Source organism: Sinocyclocheilus grahami, unplaced genomic scaffold (assembly GCF_001515645.1).
Source record: "Sinocyclocheilus grahami isolate Dianchi unplaced genomic scaffold, SAMN03320097.WGS_v1.1 scaffold107.1, whole genome shotgun sequence".
In the NCBI taxonomy this organism is placed as follows: Eukaryota; Metazoa; Chordata; class Actinopteri; order Cypriniformes; family Cyprinidae; genus Sinocyclocheilus; species Sinocyclocheilus grahami.
In genome coordinates this window covers 902226-922594 of record NW_015505286.1, presented here as the reverse complement: position 1 = coordinate 922594, position 20369 = coordinate 902226, and the positions used below count along the sequence as shown (strand labels likewise).

The following is a 20369-nucleotide window of genomic DNA, read 5'->3' as shown; positions in this document are numbered from 1 at the left end:
GTTTTTCTCAAAATGTCCGATCCCAGACTGCAACGGAATCTTTAATTCGGAGAATTCGTGATTGCTTTCAGTATTTACAGGGACATATTATTTCAAGTTTTTACTCATCGCAGAGAGGAATTAGACCTTTACTTGGCTATGCTGGCAGATTTCAATCAACGATATGGGGGTACGCTATTTTACGAATATCATAAATCCCTCTCTGCAAAGTCTGCATCTTTAGTTACTCTATACAACTCAAGGATTGACTGGTCAATCACGGACACCGAACTCTTAGTTCGTAATTTTGGAGGCCAGAAAATTTTGGCTTGTCCTAGTAAAACTTGTGCTGACGCTTCCATTTTTACCAGAAAAACTCAGGAGGTGAAGATAAAACTTAAAAGTATTTATTCACAGAAAAAATACAAAGAACAGAATTATTTTGGCGTAAAAATAATTTACATTCATCATTTTGCCCATCCGTAGCTTGAGTCTGAAGTTGTAGATTCCAGCTATTCCTGCCGAAGACGAAGGCAGGGTGGAGCCTACCCCCCCAAAAAAGAAGAAAATTAAATACCCACCAGATGAAGTATTTCTTAGAAGATCCTAGAACATATGGACAAAAGAAAAGAAAAGATAAGATGTTTAATTGTCATAATTAAGGTGAGTATAACAAGTGTAAAAAATGTCTCAACTTATAGCCGCAGAAGGAAATGCCACAAAGATTGGCAACAGAGGGGAAGGCCAGAAAGACAGGCCGTAGAAAGAAAGGCCACGAAAGACAGGCCACAGAAAGAAAGGCTAAGGTAAACTGCAGATAATAAACCATAGAGGTAGTTAGGAGTAATATGAATAGGTATTTCACTACCACCAGTAATTGCATATAGATTTCCTTGAGGACGGCTTGAAATTATTTGCTGAGCCTTTGAGATGGTTTGTTGTTCAGGTCTAATGTAAGATTCGAAAGCAGAGGATGAGCATCTGCCCAGTAACTTGATTGCTGATGTTGGAACTCCGCGTTCAGCAGCAGCTGTGGCCGCCCCGATCCTAAAGGAATGGCCGGTGTGTTGAAGTGGTGACAGGCACATGTATGTGACAATGCAATGTGCCTGCTTTCTAAAATACTGGCTAAATGAGAGCTGAACCAGGCCTTAGTAATGGGTGCACCGTTAGGTAAAATAAATAAAGGAGAGTGAAAAGAAGTGCAGAGACGAATTTTAAGATATCTAATCACGAATAATTTTTATATAGAGACAATGTGACGCCTGATCCTATCGAGTCGTTCTTGGAGTGCTTGAGGAAAATGGTAAAGAAATTAGGTGAAAAAAACGAACATCTGAAAGATTCAAAACGCTTAGATTCAGACGTAAATTCCCCTGGACGCATGAAGCCGTAGAAAGCTGTTAAAAACAAAGCTTCTAAAAGAACGTTAATGTAACCAGTAAACGGACCATTACGTGGGGAAATAATTAGCCGTTGTAAAACCGAGAAAGTAATGGGTATGTGTTTATCATGAGTTCTGACCGATGATTTAGCTATGCCTTTAAGGAGCAAACACACAGATGGGACGGAGAAAAGACTTGGATAATCAGGGTTATGATATCTGGCAAAAAATTGAATGCTTGCGAGCAGTTTCCGAATAGAAGTTATCTTTAAATTTCGAGTTTCATAGTTATAAACTAGAAACGAACAGACGGTTGTAATTAGAATAGGGAAAACAGGTTTCCGAAACGAGAGACAAAATGTCACGAACAGAGACCAAGCAGATGTATAAGCTTTGAGAGTAGAAGGAGCAACACCTTTAGCGATATATTGTCTGGCCGAATTTAGAAGATCATTAAAGGAAACATCTAATTTAGCAGGATTTCTGAAAGGCTTGGGCAGGGAGTTGGATCCTGCTTGGCTGATGGGTATAGACGTCTGAAAGCCTGAAAACGAAAACGAAAACGAGAAAGAGCATCAGCTATCATATTACAGTGACCAGGAATATGAATAGCTTTGAAGATAAAATTGTGAATAACTGACTGCCAGGTCAGTCTCCTCAGAATCGGCATAATCAAAGGGCAGTTAGATCTCCTTTTACATAATTCATAATTATATGCTTATGGGACCACGCTGCACCTCAAAGAGAACTGGCTACTGGCTATAGGATAGATTTCATGAAGAGCTGACGAGACGAAACCTGAAGCTAGTTTAGGAAAATTGATCAGCCAGGTTTCAGCGAACCATTGCCCTTGAAAAAAAAAAAACAATAGAGGGTGCAGCGTCTGTGAAAAGTTCTAATTCGTTAGATGATTCTGAAACATCATTATAGATAAAAGAGATGCCATTCCAAAGAATATAGCAGAAGAGTCCAGAATTTGAGATCGGACAAGCACCCTTCGTCTAAATGGATCAAATCGTGTAGATTTGTTACGAAATGAGCTAAAGTTAACAGACGAGAGATAAAAGATCTGCCTTGGGGAATTATACTCATAGCGTAGTTTAGATGACTGAGCAGAGAAAGCATTTCACGTTTTGATACGGTGCGTAGAGATAAAAAAGTCTCCATAACCGATCTAATTCTGAGGAGTTTTTCGTTTAGGAGAGAAGCTTGCATTTTGACCGTATCTAGTGAAATACCCAGGAATTCGAGAGAAGTTGATGGACCCAGTGTTTTTTCTTTAGACAGGGGAACACCAACGTCGCTAAAGACCTGTTTAAGTGTGTCAAGGACTTGAGTTTGAGATGAAGGAAAATCAATAAGCAAAAAATCATCCAGCAAGTGCAAGACATAAGGAAGCTTACAGACATTCAACAGGATCCAGCACAGCGCTTCTGAGAGACAGTTAAACATTTTTGGACTACTCTGGCATCCAAAGGTGAGTTTGACTGCGAAGTAGAATTTGGAATTCCATTTGACGAAAAGAGCCCAATCAGAAGGATGAATTGGTATGATTTTGAAAGCGTCCGTAATATCGGCTTTAGCTAGCCAAGCACCTTGGCCAGCTTACTTAATTAACCGGATAGCGTTGCCGACCGAAGCGGAATGCAGAGAAAAATGTTTTGAAGGGATACATTCATTAACGCTTGCTGTGAAATTGGAATGGGGAGAAGACATGTCAAATATTAACCGTTTTTCACCTGAATATTTGCTATGAGATGTCAGTGCACCTCTCTTATCTTCTTTTTATTATTATTACTGCAGAACTTTTAATTACTTAACAAGCTCAGGGAAAATGGTTGTATCTTTAACAATGAACAATCATATAGAAAACATAAATACAATGGGTTTGCGTACATCATTGTATGAGAATATATACAGATATAATATAACATAATATAACAGAAAAAAAGGCAAAATTAGAAGGGTAAATATCTTTGAATAATCATAATATTCATATAATCATAAAGCATCAAAAATTTGTTTGCTGTTGTTGTTGCTATATATAAGCCTGAGGGATGAAACAAAGAGAGTTAAACAAGAAAAGAAGAAAACAAAGGAGATTTAAGCCAATTTTGCTTGTGGATGAAATGAACATATTCAAATGACAACAATTTGGGGTTTTCATAATAAAATATAATATCTTTAAGGATAAAATTGTGGGTCATATTAGTAGGGTTAAAAATATAAAAACTTAAATCAACCCAAAATTCACAATAAAAAGGCAGCTGTTTCTCTAACAAGACCACAACATTAGCAAATTTCATCAACATCAAAATATTTAAAGATAGAGGTATTAAACCTGCCGCTCGTATCTTTTAAGTTGTTGCGCTTGTAACGTCTTAAGTCACATGGCGGATGATGTATGGATCGCATTCATACTTAACGAGATTTGGCTATAGAGTACGTACTCTTTTAGTGCTCGTTACATAAGTACTTATTGAAATTAAGTACCTACTCATTGAGTATGCGGTTTTGAATGCAGCCTGTTTTTTTCTTTGACAGCAGCAGGTTTATTGTTAGTCTGCTTTCACTTTAAGACCAAAAGCACAGATCCAATACTGATACACAAAGGGAACACGCTGTTTTAGTGCATGTTTCTTTAAATGAAAATGAGCTGCTGCTCCCCGCCCCCTTTCCAGAATAGGGCTGTGGCTTTACAGCTTGTAACTCAGGTACTCTTCCAGAACAAAACATCTGTTTGGTTGTGATTATCATGTCTATCACACCGAAAACTTAATTGCAAGCGTTTTAGAGCCATATAGGTTAAACTTTTGATATACTGTTTTCTGAGCGCACACATCCGAAGCACATGCAGAGAAAGTGGCTGTCACATGGCATGTGAGTACTTTATGTCTTATTGCACTTAAACTGTCAAAGTGCACAAAGAAAACACACATAAGTAACATAAAAAGTCATGGCTGTGAACGTAAACAGCTGGGAAAGAAATCACATGTTTATATGAGATTAGTTTTTAGTGACAGCAGCGCAACTACTGCTGTCTAAGCTGTTAATATGACCCAAACAATAAAATAAAAACAGAAAAGCACTCACTGCTCTTGACTGAATAAATTCTGTAGTTTTAATAAGAAGACATTTCTTGAAGACTTTAATGCTGCTTTTAAATGTGTGTGGCTCACTCAGGGTGGGATACTAATAGGGCAATGTCCGTCAACAGTCGTGGGCGGGGTCTGTTCAAAGTGACGTCACTTTGTAAAGAATCTGCAAATGGCTTGTTCTGAGATACTGCTAATGATTTATGGGTATTAAAAAAGGAGTTATCTTTTATCCTTTATGTGTACACTCACTGCCACATTTATGTCCAAACACCATGTAAAAGAGAATTTTGCATAATAGGTGCCCTTTAAAGGAGATAATGAGAGAAAAAATTGTTAAAGTTGTTACTAAAAAACAGCCGGAATGATCTGTGTGTGATAACCTGTGGAACCTTGAAACAAACAATAAGATACACTTCATTTAATAAGATAACCTTATTAACTTATTCAAGTTTTTATATATAACTGATTGAAATTATACATAATTGATATGAAATTAAATTGGCTAAAGATCTATTGTATACTGTATGTATGTGTGTGAAAAAAACAGTCAAACCAAAATATATTTAGACACCTTCAACATTTCACACATTATCACAGTTTATTCACTACAGTTTAGAAAATTGTAATACAATATGACAAGTACTCAGAGTTAAACTGTGTCAGAACAAATTCAACTTGATAATGTCAGATAACACGTAAGCAAAACATGGTCAGGTCAAAGTGTCAAATTTTTCAGGTCAAATATTTGGTCCCAAATTTTTATATATGTCACTCTATGAAGAATTTCTGGGCCTAATATGTCACAGTTTACTTTATTTTGCTATCCTCACTTACATAAATCCCCTCCTTGAATCACCACCTTAACGTGGTGGAGGGGTTTGAGTGCCTGAATGATCTCAGGAGCTATGTTGCCTGGGGCTATATGCCCCTGGTAGGGTCACTCATGGCAAACAGATCCTGGGTGACAGACGAGACAAAGTGGGGTTCAAAAGCCCCTTATGATGACATTTAAATCAAGCCTTTTGTTCACTCTGCCCGGTATGGGGTCACCGGGGCCCACCCTGGAGCCAGGTCTAGGTTGGGGGCTCGCATGCGAGAGCCTGGTGGCCAGGTCTATGCCCACGGGGCCTGGCTGGGCTCAGCCCGAAACAATGATGTGGAGCCGCTCTTCGGTGGGGTCACCACCTTCTGGAGAGGCCGTTTGGGGCCGTTGCATTGTAATTTGGGCGGTGGTCGGGGCAGAGTGCCCGGCCGACCCAAACCTCGGGTGCCAACTCTGGTTTTTGGGACTTGGAATGTTACCTCACTAGCGGGGAAGGAGCCTGAGCTGGTACAGGAGGTTGAGAGATACCGTCTAGATATAGTCGGGCTCACTTCCACAGCTTGGGATCTGGAACCATTCTTCTTGACTATGGGTGGACTCTCCACTATTCTGGTGTTGCCCAGGGTGAGAGGCGGCGGGCTGGTGTGGGCTTGTTAATAGCCCCCCAGTTCAGCCGCCATGTGTTGGAACTCACCCCGGTGAATGAGAAGGTCGTCTCCCTGCACCTTCGGGTCAGGGAACGATCTCTCACTGTCGTTTGTGCTTATGCGCCTAACGGCAGTGCAGAGTACCTGGCCTTTTTAGAGTCCCTGGGGGGCGTGCTGGAAAGCGCTCCCACTGGGGACTCTGTCGTTCTACAGGGGGACATTAATGCCCACGTAGGCAGCGACAGTGACACCTGGAGGGGTGTGATTGGGAGGAACGGCCTCCCTGATCTAAACCAGAGGGGTGAGTTGTTATTGGATTTCTGTGCTAGTAACGGTTTGTCCATAACGAACACCATGTTCAAGCATAAGGGTGTCCATCAGTACACGTGGCCCCAGGACACCCTAGGTCGGAGGTCGATAATGTACTTTGTAGTCGTTTCTTCTGATCTTCGGCCATATGTCTTGGACACTCGGGTAAAGAGAGGGGCTGAGCTGTCAACTGATCACCACCTGGTAGTGAGTTGGATTCGATGGCGGGGGAGAAGGCTGGATAGACCTGGCAGGCCCAAACGCATTGTGAGGGTCTGTTGGGAACGTTTGGCAGAGGCCCCCGTTAGAGAGGTCTTCAACTCCCACCTGCGACAGAGCTTCAACCAGGTCCCGATGGAGGCTGGGGACATTGAGTCTGAATGGACTATGTTCCACACCTCCATTGTCGGGGCGGCAGTTCGGAGCTGCTGCCATAAAGTCTCTGGTGCCTGTCGTGGCAGCAATCCCCGAACACGGAGGTAAGGGATGCTGTCAAGCTGAAGAAGGAGTTCTATCGGGTCTGGCTGACCCATGGGACTCCTGAAGCCGCTGACGGGTACTGGAGGGCCAAGCAGAACGCGGCTCTGGCAGTCGCCGGCATTGTGGCATTGCGTAGAGTTCGGGAACAGTGCCTTTTGACTGGCAGACTGGGGTGGTGGTCCCTCTTTTTAAGAAAGGGGACCGAAGGGTGTGTTCCAACTATAGGGGGATCACACTCTTCAGCCTCCCCGAGAAAGTCTATGCCAGGGTACTGGAGAGGAGAATTCGACCGATAGTTGAATCTCGGATTCAGGAGGAGCAATGTGGTTTTCGCCCTAGCCGTGGAACACTGGACCAGCTCTATACCTTCACTAGGGTGTTGGAGGGTTCATGTGAGTTTGCCCAACCAGTCCATATGTGTTTTGTGGACCTGGAGAAGGCATTCGACCGTGTCTCTCGTGGCATCCTGTGGGAGGTACTTCGGGATTATGGGGTTCAGGGCTCATTGCTACGGGCTGTTCGTTCCCTGTATGACCGGAGCAGGAGCTTGGTTTGCATTGCCGGCAGTAAGTCAGACCTGTTTCCGATGCATGTCGGACTCCGCCAGGGCTGCCCTTTGCCACCAATTCTTTTCATTATTTTCATGGACAGAATTTCTAGGTGCAGCCAGGGAGCGGAGGGTGTCTTGGTGGCTGCAAGATTTTGTCTCTGCTTTTTGTGGATGATGTGGTCCTGTTGGCTTTATCAAATCAAGACTTGCAGCGTGCACTGGAGATGTTTGCAGCAGAGTGCGAAGCGGCAGGGATGAGAATCAGCACTTCCAAATCCGAAGCCATGGTTCTCAGTCAGAAAAATGTGGATTGCCCCCTCCAGGTTGGGGGGGAGTTGCTCCTTCAAGTGGAGGAGTTTAAGTATCTCGGCGTCTTGTTCACCAGTGAGGGAAAAATGGAGCTGCAGGTTGACAAACGGATTGGTGCTGCGTCCACAGTAATGTGGTCATTGTACCTGTCTCTGTTGGTGAAGGAGCTGAGTCTCAAGGCGAAGCTCTCAATTTACTGTTCTATCTACGTTCCTACCCTCACCTATGGTCATGAACTCTGGATCATGACCGAAAGAATGAGATTGCGCATACACACGGCAGAAATGAGTTTCCTCCACAGAGTGGCTGGGCGCACCCTTAGGGATGGGGTGAGGAGTTCGGTCACCCGGGAGGAGCTCGAAGTAGAGCTGCTGCTCCTCCGCATCGAGAAGAACCAGTTGAGGTGGCTCGGGCACCTGTTTCGGATGCCTCCTGGACGCCTCCCTGGTGAGGTGTTCCGGGCATGTCCCACTGGGACTTTGGAGAGACTTTGTCTCCCAGCTGGCCTGGGAATGCCTTGGGGTTGCCCCAGAGGAGCTGGAGGAGGTGTGCAGGGAGAGGGAAGTCTGGGGGGCTCTGCTCGGACTACTTCCCCCCGCGACCCGGCATCGGATAAACGGAGGAAGATGAGATAATGAGACTTACATAAATCAACTATAGTGTCCTGCACCCACTAGTAAAAAAATATAAAAAGTTATATCTGGTGTCTGAATAATTTTTGGTTTGACTGTATATACTGTATAATGTATTTAATGAAAAACTTTCTCGAAATAATGAAAAACGTTCTCGTAATAATGAGAAACTTTCTCATAATAATGAGAAACGTTCTTGTAATAAGTAGAAACGTTCTCAAAATAATGAGAAACTTTCTCATTACAATGACTTATTTCTTGTAATAGTGAGAAACTCTCGTAATGCACTTGTGCTACAGTCTATTGGTACCATATTATGGAAGCCCGTTTCCACCACAGTTGAGAAAAAAATGTATTCTTAAAGTACAGCTGCAAACATCAGGCCTGTCACATGGTTACAGGTGGATGCATCAGAAATGCTTGCTCAATGGCTTAATAATTGACAGAGAGACTGTATGGGTGATTTATGGTGATCCTCGGGTCATAGCTGGGTACTTTATGACATTTGTCATAGAGGAGGAGGGATGCCCAAAAATTGTGAAATTGGATCTCGGCACAGAGAACGTCTATGTTGCGGAGATGCAGAAATTTCTGCACCATGGAATGCATCCCAACTCTACTTGTGTCAGTTTGGGGCCGATAATCCAGCAATCAACGTATTGAGAGATGGTGGCTTACAATTAGAAGTCAGCGCATTCAGTTTTGGATAAACCTGTTTGATAATCTGAAGGAGGATGGACATTATGCTGACACTTTCCTGGACAAATGTTTGATCCAGTTCTGTTTTCTAAACTTCATGCAGGTAAGGCAGGTTTTATTTTTGTTCTTTTGTATTCAAACCTATTGAACATGTAGGCTAGTCGGCTTTAACCTAATGACTCACATTTTTGTCACAAGTTGTGTTTATGGGGGTAATTTGTTCCATTAATCCAAATAAATAGATTATGACCCACAAATTTGTAGCGAATCAGCTCATGGGGAAATATGAATAATTAATCATAACTAGTTATAATTCATTATAAATATTTAGATCCGCTGTAGATATTTACTTGACCTCTCAGGGTCAACTGTCTGTCAATTCTAAGAACGTTAATTTCCTGGTTAAGGGAAATAACTTTCTTACTGTACAATTCTACACCGAGCTTGTAGCATAAATCTGCATGATTAAGTGACTCCAGTTATGAGCAAACAATGAACAACGTCAAAGACTAAGTTTGAATACTTGCACGTCTCGTCTGTCTGCAAGAGGCTTGATGCAATCTGAAGGTTCAAGTTGATCTTTGCTGAAGTTGGTTGATGAAAAAGAACCAGTTTGTGTCAAGAGAATCTTGGTGAATGGAAAAGTCAAGGCCGAAGCCTGGCACGATTTTACGATGTCCTGGAGCGTTGTAGCTCACATTTTCATCTTCTCAGAATTCAACCAAACCACCTACTCGGGCGGGTCACTGGTGTGAGGCCTTTAAGGTCGGAGAAGATTCACGCCTCTCAAGATGGGCTTGTCCAATGAGAAAGGCCGGAATCCCAAGTGGGAGTTTGGAGATACTGGGGAGTTTTTATGACCCTTTGTGTGGAAGCATTGTACTTTGCATATGGAACTTGAATCGAAATTACTAAAGGTTCTCAGGACACTAATATATTGCCTATGTACCAACATATAATATACACGCTCGTTTAGATCATCAGAAGGCGAATTCATAGATACTAAACATGGTAGGATTACATATAGGCAAGATGACAGGAATGAGTGGTTCCATCATAAGCATGCATAAAATAGTCTAAAAATATCAAAGACAACATACACAATGACCTGAAGGATATGTGTGTTCATTCAAAGAAAGGTTTTCCTATGAATTAATTAGTAGAAAAGTCCATTTCTACTGTGCAGTGTGTCTCTTCCTATGGAAAAGGAAGTGAGAGTCTCTCTGTTCACTTTCCTCTGGGTCATAAAACCAGTGGTATCAGCATTAGTTGCCATGGGGACCAGGGGTGTTACGCATTTCGGGTGAAAGGTCCATAGGTCCTCATATGGCTTGTTAACTGAGGGGTGTTACAGAGTATTTGTTAAATATAACTAACAAAATAATTATTGTGTGTTTGATTGGTCCAGACGCTACAAATTTATGAATTTAATTAAGTTGAAAAGTTGGAAAAGGGGGGGAGAAAAAAAACCTCCCATATATGTTGGTAATCTGGTAGCTAGTGTGACACCCTGAATGTTTGGTCACATGTATTTATATGTATATATGTATGTTTATTGCTTACAATTGATTATATTAATGTATTTATGCATGTTATATCTGTCTCTCTTTGTTGATGATTTTATTTAATATTGCTACAATTAACGTGGACATTATGGGGGAGCGGTGCGTGGTCCAGGGTTGCTATGGTAATGGTGAGCCACGAGGAAGACACTGTCATTACTAGAGCGGCTCAACTTTGAATAACAACGCAACTTTGTCCGTCTCATTATTTCTGTGAAATAGGTGGGTAAATCCTGTCACAATGTATATATAATGTCAAGATAACATGTTACTCAAGTGTATCTACCAGTTAAGTGAGGTAATGTACGGTTTAAGAGTTAATTAATAACGGGGACTGTATCCACTCGTCATTACGGCCGTGAATGGCCCGTGTGTTTTATATATTAATGTGACAAGTGGGGCGGGGCCGAGAACCGTGGGAACGGAGTGAGGCCGGTGGAGTTAATGATAATGAGCGACACCTGTCTCGAGTCTCACGGAGGAGCTCCGGAAGGATAAAAGGAGGAGCGACGACAGTGAAGGACGAGAGAGGACCTGTCACGATAAGGGGTTTTGTTTTGGTTCTCTCCGGACTCCATTCCCCATAAACCCCTGCCTAGGAACTCATTATTGCACAACATATGTTTCCTATCAGTGACACTATAAAGGTTGCACTCATCCGTACACAGATTGCTGATTATTGTTTAGCCTGTACCCTGTTCCGAGTCTCTGTGTTTCCTTGCCTTGGCTTGCCTTCTTGTTTTTTGACCTTGAACTGTTTATTGGATTGCTCTTTTGTTTTGCCCTGGATTGTACCTGTTTGCTGGTGTTTGACCCTGCCTGTTTTGACCACTCTTGTGAATAAAAGCTGCATTTGGATCCTCAACTCCGTTGTCATGCCTCCCATGTTACAGGACCAGGCCTGGATTTTATGTTGTTTTGGTTCTGTTTGTGTGCGGCAGTCGTCCGTGAGGGGCTGGTGCACTATTTTCAGTTTTGTGTTTATTTTATTATTAAAGTTATGTTTAAACGTCCGCCGGTTCCTGACTCCTTCTTCCCGTTCTACGAACTTTGTTACAATTAACTTCAAAGTTAACAAAAATGCTCCAGCACTCTGAAATCCCATACTAATGTTAAGTTAATGTATTAATGTTTACAAACAGGGTGTTTATCTCAGGAACGTGAATTTATTGTGTGATTGCTGTTTATATACTGGGATTAAAGTGGTGCTACTTATGATTTAGTTTTGTATGATTACAGTAGGCCCTATTGGTTAAAAATGTTTGTTATATTCATCAAATTTAAGTGTTGATTTTATATTACAGAAAGCTAGCTGAAGTATTCAGTTCAGATGAATGATATTTTGCTTAATATGTTTTATGCTTATATGGATGCTTGGTCAAATGCTTTATTCTAGATATATGAAGCATATAGAAACAGTCTGATTAGGTTATATCAGCTTATGTGGACTAAGTATTAAATTGATTCCAGTAATATGTCTTAAGTATGTACTGTATAAAAAATGAAAGCATAAAGAAAAAGCCAAAACAAGGGTTTGGTTATGCAGGAAAGACTTTGTTGATTTTTGCTGGATCACATGTAAAAGACTTCAATAATTATCATTGCTGAATAGAGATATTCATTGTGATTTATCACAAGACATTGTGATTAAATTATTGTAATAAAGTCATTACTAGAGCGGCTCAACTTTGAATAACAACACAACTTTGTCCGTCTAATTACTTCTGTCAAATAGATTTCACTGCAGTACTGCCAACTGGACAGTGGGCATGCTACACTAGCGCAAGACTCACAGAAGTTTTGAATGAAAATGGTTCGAAAACTCATCACGCAGGCAGTGGCATACTGGCACCTACTGTCTGTTATAATTTTATTTCATATTGTTGTTACTTTTTTATATATAAAACAGTAATGCCATTATTTATGGAATTGTACTTTTACATTTTGAATGGTTACATTTGACTGGTAAATGTCTTGTTGATTTTTAAAAAATAAATAATGAACTTTATTAAAATTCTATTAACATTGCATTAAATTAATATTTTATTAAATTATTTAATTTGACAAAATATGACTGATACATTTCATAAGGCTAGAAAAAATGCTTAGAAAAGTAAAAAATTAGTTAAGAAATCAGTTTAAGGGAAAAGCAAATAGTCCCCATGCCCTGAAGTCCTGCCCTCCAGATAGGTAATAAAATCTATGCAATAAACTGTAAACTGTCCAGACTGCATGCAACCTTCTACTACCCATCACTGCTCACAATAAAGTAATTGGTAAATTACATAATAAAAAAATAGTAAATTGTTATTAGAAGCATTATTTTATCCTTAATGACTATGTTATTTATCAAACCACCATGTAAAAATTTTATTCATTATTATTATTTTTTAGGAGGAACTGGATCAAGTGGCATCATCATGGGACAATCACAGAATTCGACCAGTACATACATCTCGATCTCCAAATGGTCGTCCAGCTATTATGCATACGGTACCTCATTTATATGGCGCGAGAAATTACTTACACTCTGTGAGCCTAGAAGAAGTTGCAGTGTGTCTGGAAGAATGTGTATTCAAAGACTACCCTTGTGACAAAGATGTGTTTGATGTATTGTGTTCACCTCATAACAGAACTCAATCTGGATATGTCAAAAGATGTCTATTCAACTTTGGATACTTATTTCAAACAAAGTTGATAAATAATAAACTAAGTGACACAGACTAAATCTGTTATGTGTATCATCGGCTGTTTGATTGCATTGGAAACATCTAAAAAATATTCTCTGCCGAGTAATATAAAAATTTGTTGAGGTTCAGCAACAGTACCTTAATAATAATAATAATAATAATAATAAATTTTATTTAGTATAGCGCCTTTAAAAGGGTACTTTATCAAAGTGCTTTACAACACAAGCAAACAGAACAATCCAAATTAAAACACAAAAATACAGAACGACAATCAGTTAAAAGCAAGACAGAAATTGAATCCGAAATCACCCGCTCATAACCTCATTCACTTTTCCCTACATTAGGCCCCTAATACAGTTCACTTGAAGGAGTAAATGAAAATTAGTAAATGAAAGTGAATTCAGACACTGAGTGTACCTAAAGACTACCGCTTTTGCATATTTTGTGCTTGCTGTTTAATAATCATTTGAAACTGGCAGCTCCACTAGTAAGATGAAAGGATTTATTTGAACTCTGTCATGGAAATTATGTATAACCCCTAATTAAACAATTTAATATTTAATTTACAATTAAATTATACCTGTATAGTATTAAGTTGTGTGCCGTGGACGAGTGCTTTGTAAAATGAATGGATGGATGGATGATTCAGCTGTGGGAGCCATCTTCTGGAGCCGAGAACGTGTCCCGGCAACAGCGAATGGTTCAAGGTTGTGGCATGGGGACATAACATCTCCGTTCCCTCCATCAGGGAACGAGGGTTACGTACGTAACCGAGACATACCCTATCTGTTGGTCACTACGAGTTATGTTGTGATGACATACGGGGTCTTTGGAAAGCGCCACAACCTGAACCCCGTCACAACCCTGTGGCGCTGCAAATGTTGACGAGCCGTAGCGTGTCATGACAAAAGCTACACCAAGGAGGTAACCTTCCCAAAGCCCCAGTGCAAATTCACTGACCTTGGTACCAAAGGGGATCAATGGTGAGTACATCGCTGCTGGAGAAGGCCATGCTGCTGTTCCGTCCACAAAAATTTTTTTTAAAAGGGATTTCAATCTTCAGTGAAACATTGCTTCAAATCAAATCTTTGTTCTTTCATCCTTATCTCATTAGTTCCCTTTGTCTGATCTGTCTACTTAAGTTCTGAGTTTTGTGCCCTTGGTTGTCCATCTTCATCAATATATTATGTGTGCAAATGGTTAGCCGCGATTATCTCCTAAGATTTGTCATTAAAGATCCTGTTTCTCTTTCTTCCTCATTTTCGTGAGCTTTTATCAGCATGTTACGTGGCAAAAATTGCCTTTTGTGCTTGTAATGAGCCAAAATTAACATGTGCTTTTCTTGTCATTTATTTTATTTTTTCCTTAGGTAATGTCTGCTTACAACTTCATTTAGTTTACATTTTTAGTAAAAAATTCCTATACAAACACCTGAAAAATACTTAAAATAACTTGAGCAGAGATTAAAGTGGAAGTGTTTGCAGCATTACAATACTACAGCTAAATAAGTTTTCACATTCACAAAATCCTATAAAAACACATTGACTATGTTGTGAAGATACATAATCTGTTAAAGAATTCGATTTTTTCTACGCCAGAGTTTAACAATCTTTTGTCTTATCTCTTTGGTTTGTAAACCATATACTAAGGGATTTAATCCTGGTGGTACAATGTGAAACATTATACTAGCTAGTTTCCTGCTGTCAGAGTATTCAGGGAAACGATGAAGAAATATAAACACAGCTCCAGAAATAAACATGATTAAATAAACAGCTAAATGAGTGCAGCAGGTTTTTATGGCTTTGCTGTTCAGTGCTTTGTTTTTGCTGGTTATACATACAGTAGCAATCTTTACATACGTTATGAATATTGATATTGCTGACAGACTGAGTGCAATCACAGTATAAATAATTCCGAAGATATTGTTAATAATCACATTTTCACAGGACAGTTTAAACAGTGAGGCATTGTCACAGAAAGGGTTTTCAATTTTATACCTACAATGAGACAGCCGCACAGAAAGACCTATCATAATTGTAACCAGAAAAAATGCCAGGCCCCAAGCAAATGCTGATAGTTTAATAACCATTTTATTGGTCATTATGGCCGTATATCGCAGTGGATTGCATATAGCCACATATCTGTCAAAGGCCATGATCATCAGCACATAGTGGCATGCTGCTGTAAATACATGCACAAAATAAGCTTGAATAACACACTCCACATATGATATATAGCGCTCTGAAGCTTCCTTTAAAATGTCTTGTAGTAAGCGTGGCATAATGACAGTGGTCCCTATTATATCATTCACTGGCAAGTTACAGAACAGAAAATGCATTGGGTCATGCAGATTCTTCTCTGTTGAGATTAGAACTATAAGTCCAATGTTGGAAACCACTGTAAAGACATAAGCCAAGAGAAGCACAATGAAAACAGGCTGAGATGACTGAGGTGTAACTTTCAGTCCCTCCACGAGTAGAATGCCGTGTCTGAATGTCAGGTTGTCCATTTGTTGCTGTACACAAAATCTGCAAACAGAATAACAAACGTAATATTAATTACATATCATCTTAAACATATCATTCACTTTGAGTATAATGCACATGATAAAAGAAAATCACTTCCCAGTTTCACTTAAATTTGACGCTTTACATTACAGTATATTGCTAAACATAATAATAATAATAATAATAAAATAGTTCTTACAGATGAACAAAAGTGAATAACAACCACCTCTATCAGTATTCAGTTTTACTTTAGAAATGTAACCACAGCATCTTGCCTCACTCTGCCTAAGATTATCCCTATAATGATGGGATTCTCTGACATTGTCATCACTCCACTGGGGAAAACCAATTCATAGCATTCGTTGCTAAGAGCAGTAAGGCTGTTGATTGAGTGTGTTTGTAGCAACAAGAGAAGTTACTTCTTATGCAATATGATTTATGACCCCAATGATACATTTATTTTCAAAAATTTTGGCCAAAATTATTTTAGAACTAGGTAGTTGCTTTGCATATGCACAGATAAAAAGCTTCATATTGAAGAGTAGCAGCCAGCTGTATCAGTATTTCATTTTTCCTGATAAATTGTTAACACTTTATAATAACTTTCATTAATAAATCATTAACAAAAATTATATAATGTTTAACTAATCATTACTTAATATATATATTCACAAATCTAGAAATATGAGATAATGTGCTTGTTAATGTTAGCTAATGAACTTATTAAACATTACCAAATGATTAACAGATCATTAATTAATGTAAATTGAGATGCTTACAAATGTCATTAAACTTTCAATTCATATGATCATGCTTTAAAAAAAAATCTAATGATTTTGACAGATGGTTTACAATGATTAAAAGCTTCATTAATAAATAATTATCAAACATTATTTAATGCTTAACTGATCATTAGTTAATGTTTACAAATGTCCTTAAACTTTCAATGTGTTTTAAAAATCTACAAAAGATTTTAACAAAAATTACACAATGATTACAAGTTTATTTGTTAATGTACTGTTGAATGCTTACAAGTGTCATTGAACTTTAGTTCACATATTAGCTAATGCTCATTTTTACATTTACAAATGTTGTGAAAATATAGCTTCATTATTAATTTTAAGCACTTCACAAACTATGCATGTTAATATATTTATTAACTCATAATCACAGTCTGTAAAGGTCATGTATTGTTGTGTAGACTTCTTCATCAATTGTAAATGATTATAAACATTTACTAATCATTCATACCTTCATTGTCACAGTCTTCGGCAGGTGTGCCCAGGATGGCCACCAGATGACTGTGTTCTGTGAGCACATGGCTTGTGATGTGTTGTTTGTTGCCATGTGCTCTCTCCTGTCTATTGTCTTGCCCCGCCCATCTTGTTACCTCATTATTGTTTAAGTTGCTCCACCTGTGTCTCCCTCGCTAGCCTCCTCATTTGGTTTCCTATTTATTCTCCTGGTGTCTGTAATCCTGTACTGATCCGTCTTTTTCATTGTGTGTGTTATGTCTGGATGTAGTGCAGTTCCTATAGCCTGCCTGTCTGTTTTTCCCCCTCGAGGTTGTTTTAGTTTGTTTTTGTTTCATTTTATTATTAAAAGAAAGAACCATTCATCCTGCACTTGAGTCCTCGCTTCATTTCTCCACACGCACCGTGACATTCATGAGCAGTCATTTTGATGGCAAAAATGATCCCAAAGTAATATAAAAATTTGTTGAGGTTCAGCAACAGTACCTTAATAATAATAATAATAATAATAATAAATTTTATTTAGTATAGCGCCTTTAAAAGGGTACTTTATCAAAGTGCTTTACAACACAAGCAAACAGAACAATCCAAATTAAAACACAAAAATACAGAACGACAATCAGTTAAAAGCAAGACAGAAATTGAATCCGAAATCACCCGCTCATAACCTCATTCACTTTTCCCTACATTAGGCCCCTAATACAGTTCACTTGAAGGAGTAAATGAAAATTAGTAAATGAAAGTGAATTCAGACACTGAGTGTACCTAAAGACTACCGCTTTTGCATATTTTGTGCTTGCTGTTTAATAATCATTTGAAACTGGCAGCTCCACTAGTAAGATGAAAGGATTTATTTGAACTCTGTCATGGAAATTATGTATAACCCCTAATTAAACAATTTAATATTTAATTTACAATTAAATTATACCTGTATAGTATTAAGTTGTGTGCCGTGGACGAGTGCTTTGTAAAATGAATGGATGGATGGATGATTCAGCTGTGGGAGCCATCTTCTGGAGCCGAGAACGTGTCCCGGCAACAGCGAATGGTTCAAGGTTGTGGCATGGGGACATAACATCTCCGTTCCCTCCATCAGGGAACGAGGGTTACGTACGTAACCGAGACATACCCTATCTGTTGGTCACTACGAGTTATGTTGTGATGACATACGGGGTCTTTGGAAAGCGCCACAACCTGAACCCCGTCACAACCCTGTGGCGCTGCAAATGTTGACGAGCCGTAGCGTGTCATGACAAAAGCTACACTAAGGTGGTAACCTTCCCAAAGCCCCAGTGCAAATTCACTGACCTTGGTACCAAAGGGGATCAATGGTGAGTACATCGCTGCTGGAGAAGGCCATGCTGCTGTTCCGTCCACAAAAATTTTTTTTAAAAGGGATTTCAATCTTCAGTGAAACATTGCTTCAAATCAAATCTTTGTTCTTTCATCCTTATCTCATTAGTTCCCTTTGTCTGATCTGTCTACTTAAGTTCTGAGTTTTGTGCCCTTGGTTGTCCATCTTCATCAATATATTATGTGTGCAAATGGTTAGCCGCGATTATCTCCTAAGATTTGTCATTAAAGATCCTGTTTCTCTTTCTTCCTCATTTTCGTGAGCTTTTATCAGCATGTTACGTGGCAAAAATTGCCTTTTGTGCTTGTAATGAGCCAAAATTAACATGTGCTTTTCTTGTCATTTATTTTATTTTTTCCTTAGGTAATGTCTGCTTACAACTTCATTTAGTTTACATTTTTAGTAAAAAATTCCTATACAAACACCTGAAAAATACTTAAAATAACTTGAGCAGAGATTAAAGTGGAAGTGTTTGCAGCATTACAATACTACAGCTAAATAAGTTTTCACATTCACAAAATCCTATAAAAACACATTGACTATGTTGTGAAGATACATAATCTGTTAAAGAATTCGATTTTTTCTACGCCAGAGTTTAACAATCTTTTGTCTTATCTCTTTGGTTTGTAAACCATATACTAAGGGATTTAATCCTGGTGGTACAATGTGAAACATTATACTAGCTAGTTTCCTGCTGTCAGAGTATTCAGGGAAACGATGAAGAAATATAAACACAGCTCCAGAAATAAACATGATTAAATAAACAGCTAAATGAGTGCAGCAGGTTTTTATGGCTTTGCTGTTCAGTGCTTTGTTTTTGCTGGTTATACATACAGTAGCAATCTTTACATACGTTATGAATATTGATATTGCTGACAGACTGAGTGCAATCACAGTATAAATAATTCCGAAGATATTGTTAATAATCACATTTTCACAGGACAGTTTAAACAGTGAGGCATTGTCACAGAAAGGGTTTTCAATTTTATACCTACAATGAGACAGCCGCACAGAAAGACCTATCATAATTGTAACCAGAAAAAATGCCAGGCCCCAAGCAAATGCTGATAGTTTAATAACCATTTTATTGGTCATTATGGCCGTATATCGCAGTGGATTGCATATAGCCACATATCTGTCAAAGGCCATGATCATCAGCACATAGTGGCATGCTGCTGTAAATACATGCACAAAATAAGCTTGAATAACACACTCCACATATGATATATAGCGCTCTGAAGCTTCCTTTAAAATGTCTTGTAGTAAGCGTGGCATAATGACAGTGGTCCCTATTATATCATTCACTGGCAAGTTACAGAACAGAAAATGCATTGGGTCATGCAGATTCTTCTCTGTTGAGATTAGAACTATAAGTCCAATGTTGGAAACCACTGTAAAGACATAAGCCAAGAGAAGCACAATGAAAACAGGCTGAGATGACTGAGGTGTAACTTTCAGTCCCTCCACGAGTAGAATGCCGTGTCTGAATGTCAGGTTGTCCATTTGTTGCTGTACACAAAATCTGCAAACAGAATAACAAACGTAATATTAATTACATATCATCTTAAACATATCATTCACTTTGAGTATAATGCACATGATAAAAGAAAATCACTTCCCAGTTTCACTTAAATTTGACGCTTTACATTACAGTATATTGCTAAACATAATAATAATAATAATAATAAAATAGTTCTTACAGATGAACAAAAGTGAATAACAACCACCTCTATCAGTATTCAGTTTTACTTTAGAAATGTAACCACAGCATCTTGCCTCACTCTGCCTAAGATTATCCCTATAATGATGGGATTCTCTGACATTGTCATCACTCCACTGGGGAAAACCAATTCATAGCATTCGTTGCTAAGAGCAGTAAGGCTGTTGATTGAGTGTGTTTGTAGCAACAAGAGAAGTTACTTCTTATGCAATATGATTTATGACCCCAATGATACATTTATTTTCAAAAATTTTGGCCAAAATTATTTTAGAACTAGGTAGTTGCTTTGCATATGCACAGATAAAAAGCTTCATATTGAAGAGTAGCAGCCAGCTGTATCAGTATTTCATTTTTCCTGATAAATTGTTAACAC

At 39.0% G+C, this 20369-nt stretch overlaps 2 protein-coding genes and 1 pseudogene across 2 annotated transcripts; 1 reads left to right on the top strand and 2 right to left on the bottom strand.

Moving 5' to 3' along the window:
* The first annotated feature begins 8616 nt into the window (after positions 1-8616).
* Positions 8617-13170, top strand: LOC107588783 (uncharacterized; annotated as a pseudogene).
* A 1562-nt stretch (positions 13171-14732) lies between these two features.
* On the bottom strand, positions 14733-15671 carry LOC107588781 (olfactory receptor 146-like). The gene is made up of 2 exons (XM_016277018.1): positions 15326-15671; positions 14733-15196 (listed from the first exon to the last, which is right to left on the bottom strand). The coding sequence occupies exons 1-2, from the start codon at positions 15669-15671 to the stop codon at positions 14733-14735; spliced, it is 810 nt and encodes a 269-aa protein (XP_016132504.1).
* Positions 15672-18840: 3169 nt separating this feature from the next.
* LOC107588780 (olfactory receptor 146-like) lies at positions 18841-19779 on the bottom strand. The gene is made up of 2 exons (XM_016277017.1): positions 19434-19779; positions 18841-19304 (listed from the first exon to the last, which is right to left on the bottom strand). The coding sequence occupies exons 1-2, from the start codon at positions 19777-19779 to the stop codon at positions 18841-18843; spliced, it is 810 nt and encodes a 269-aa protein (XP_016132503.1).
* Between the last annotated feature and the right edge of the window lie 590 nt (positions 19780-20369).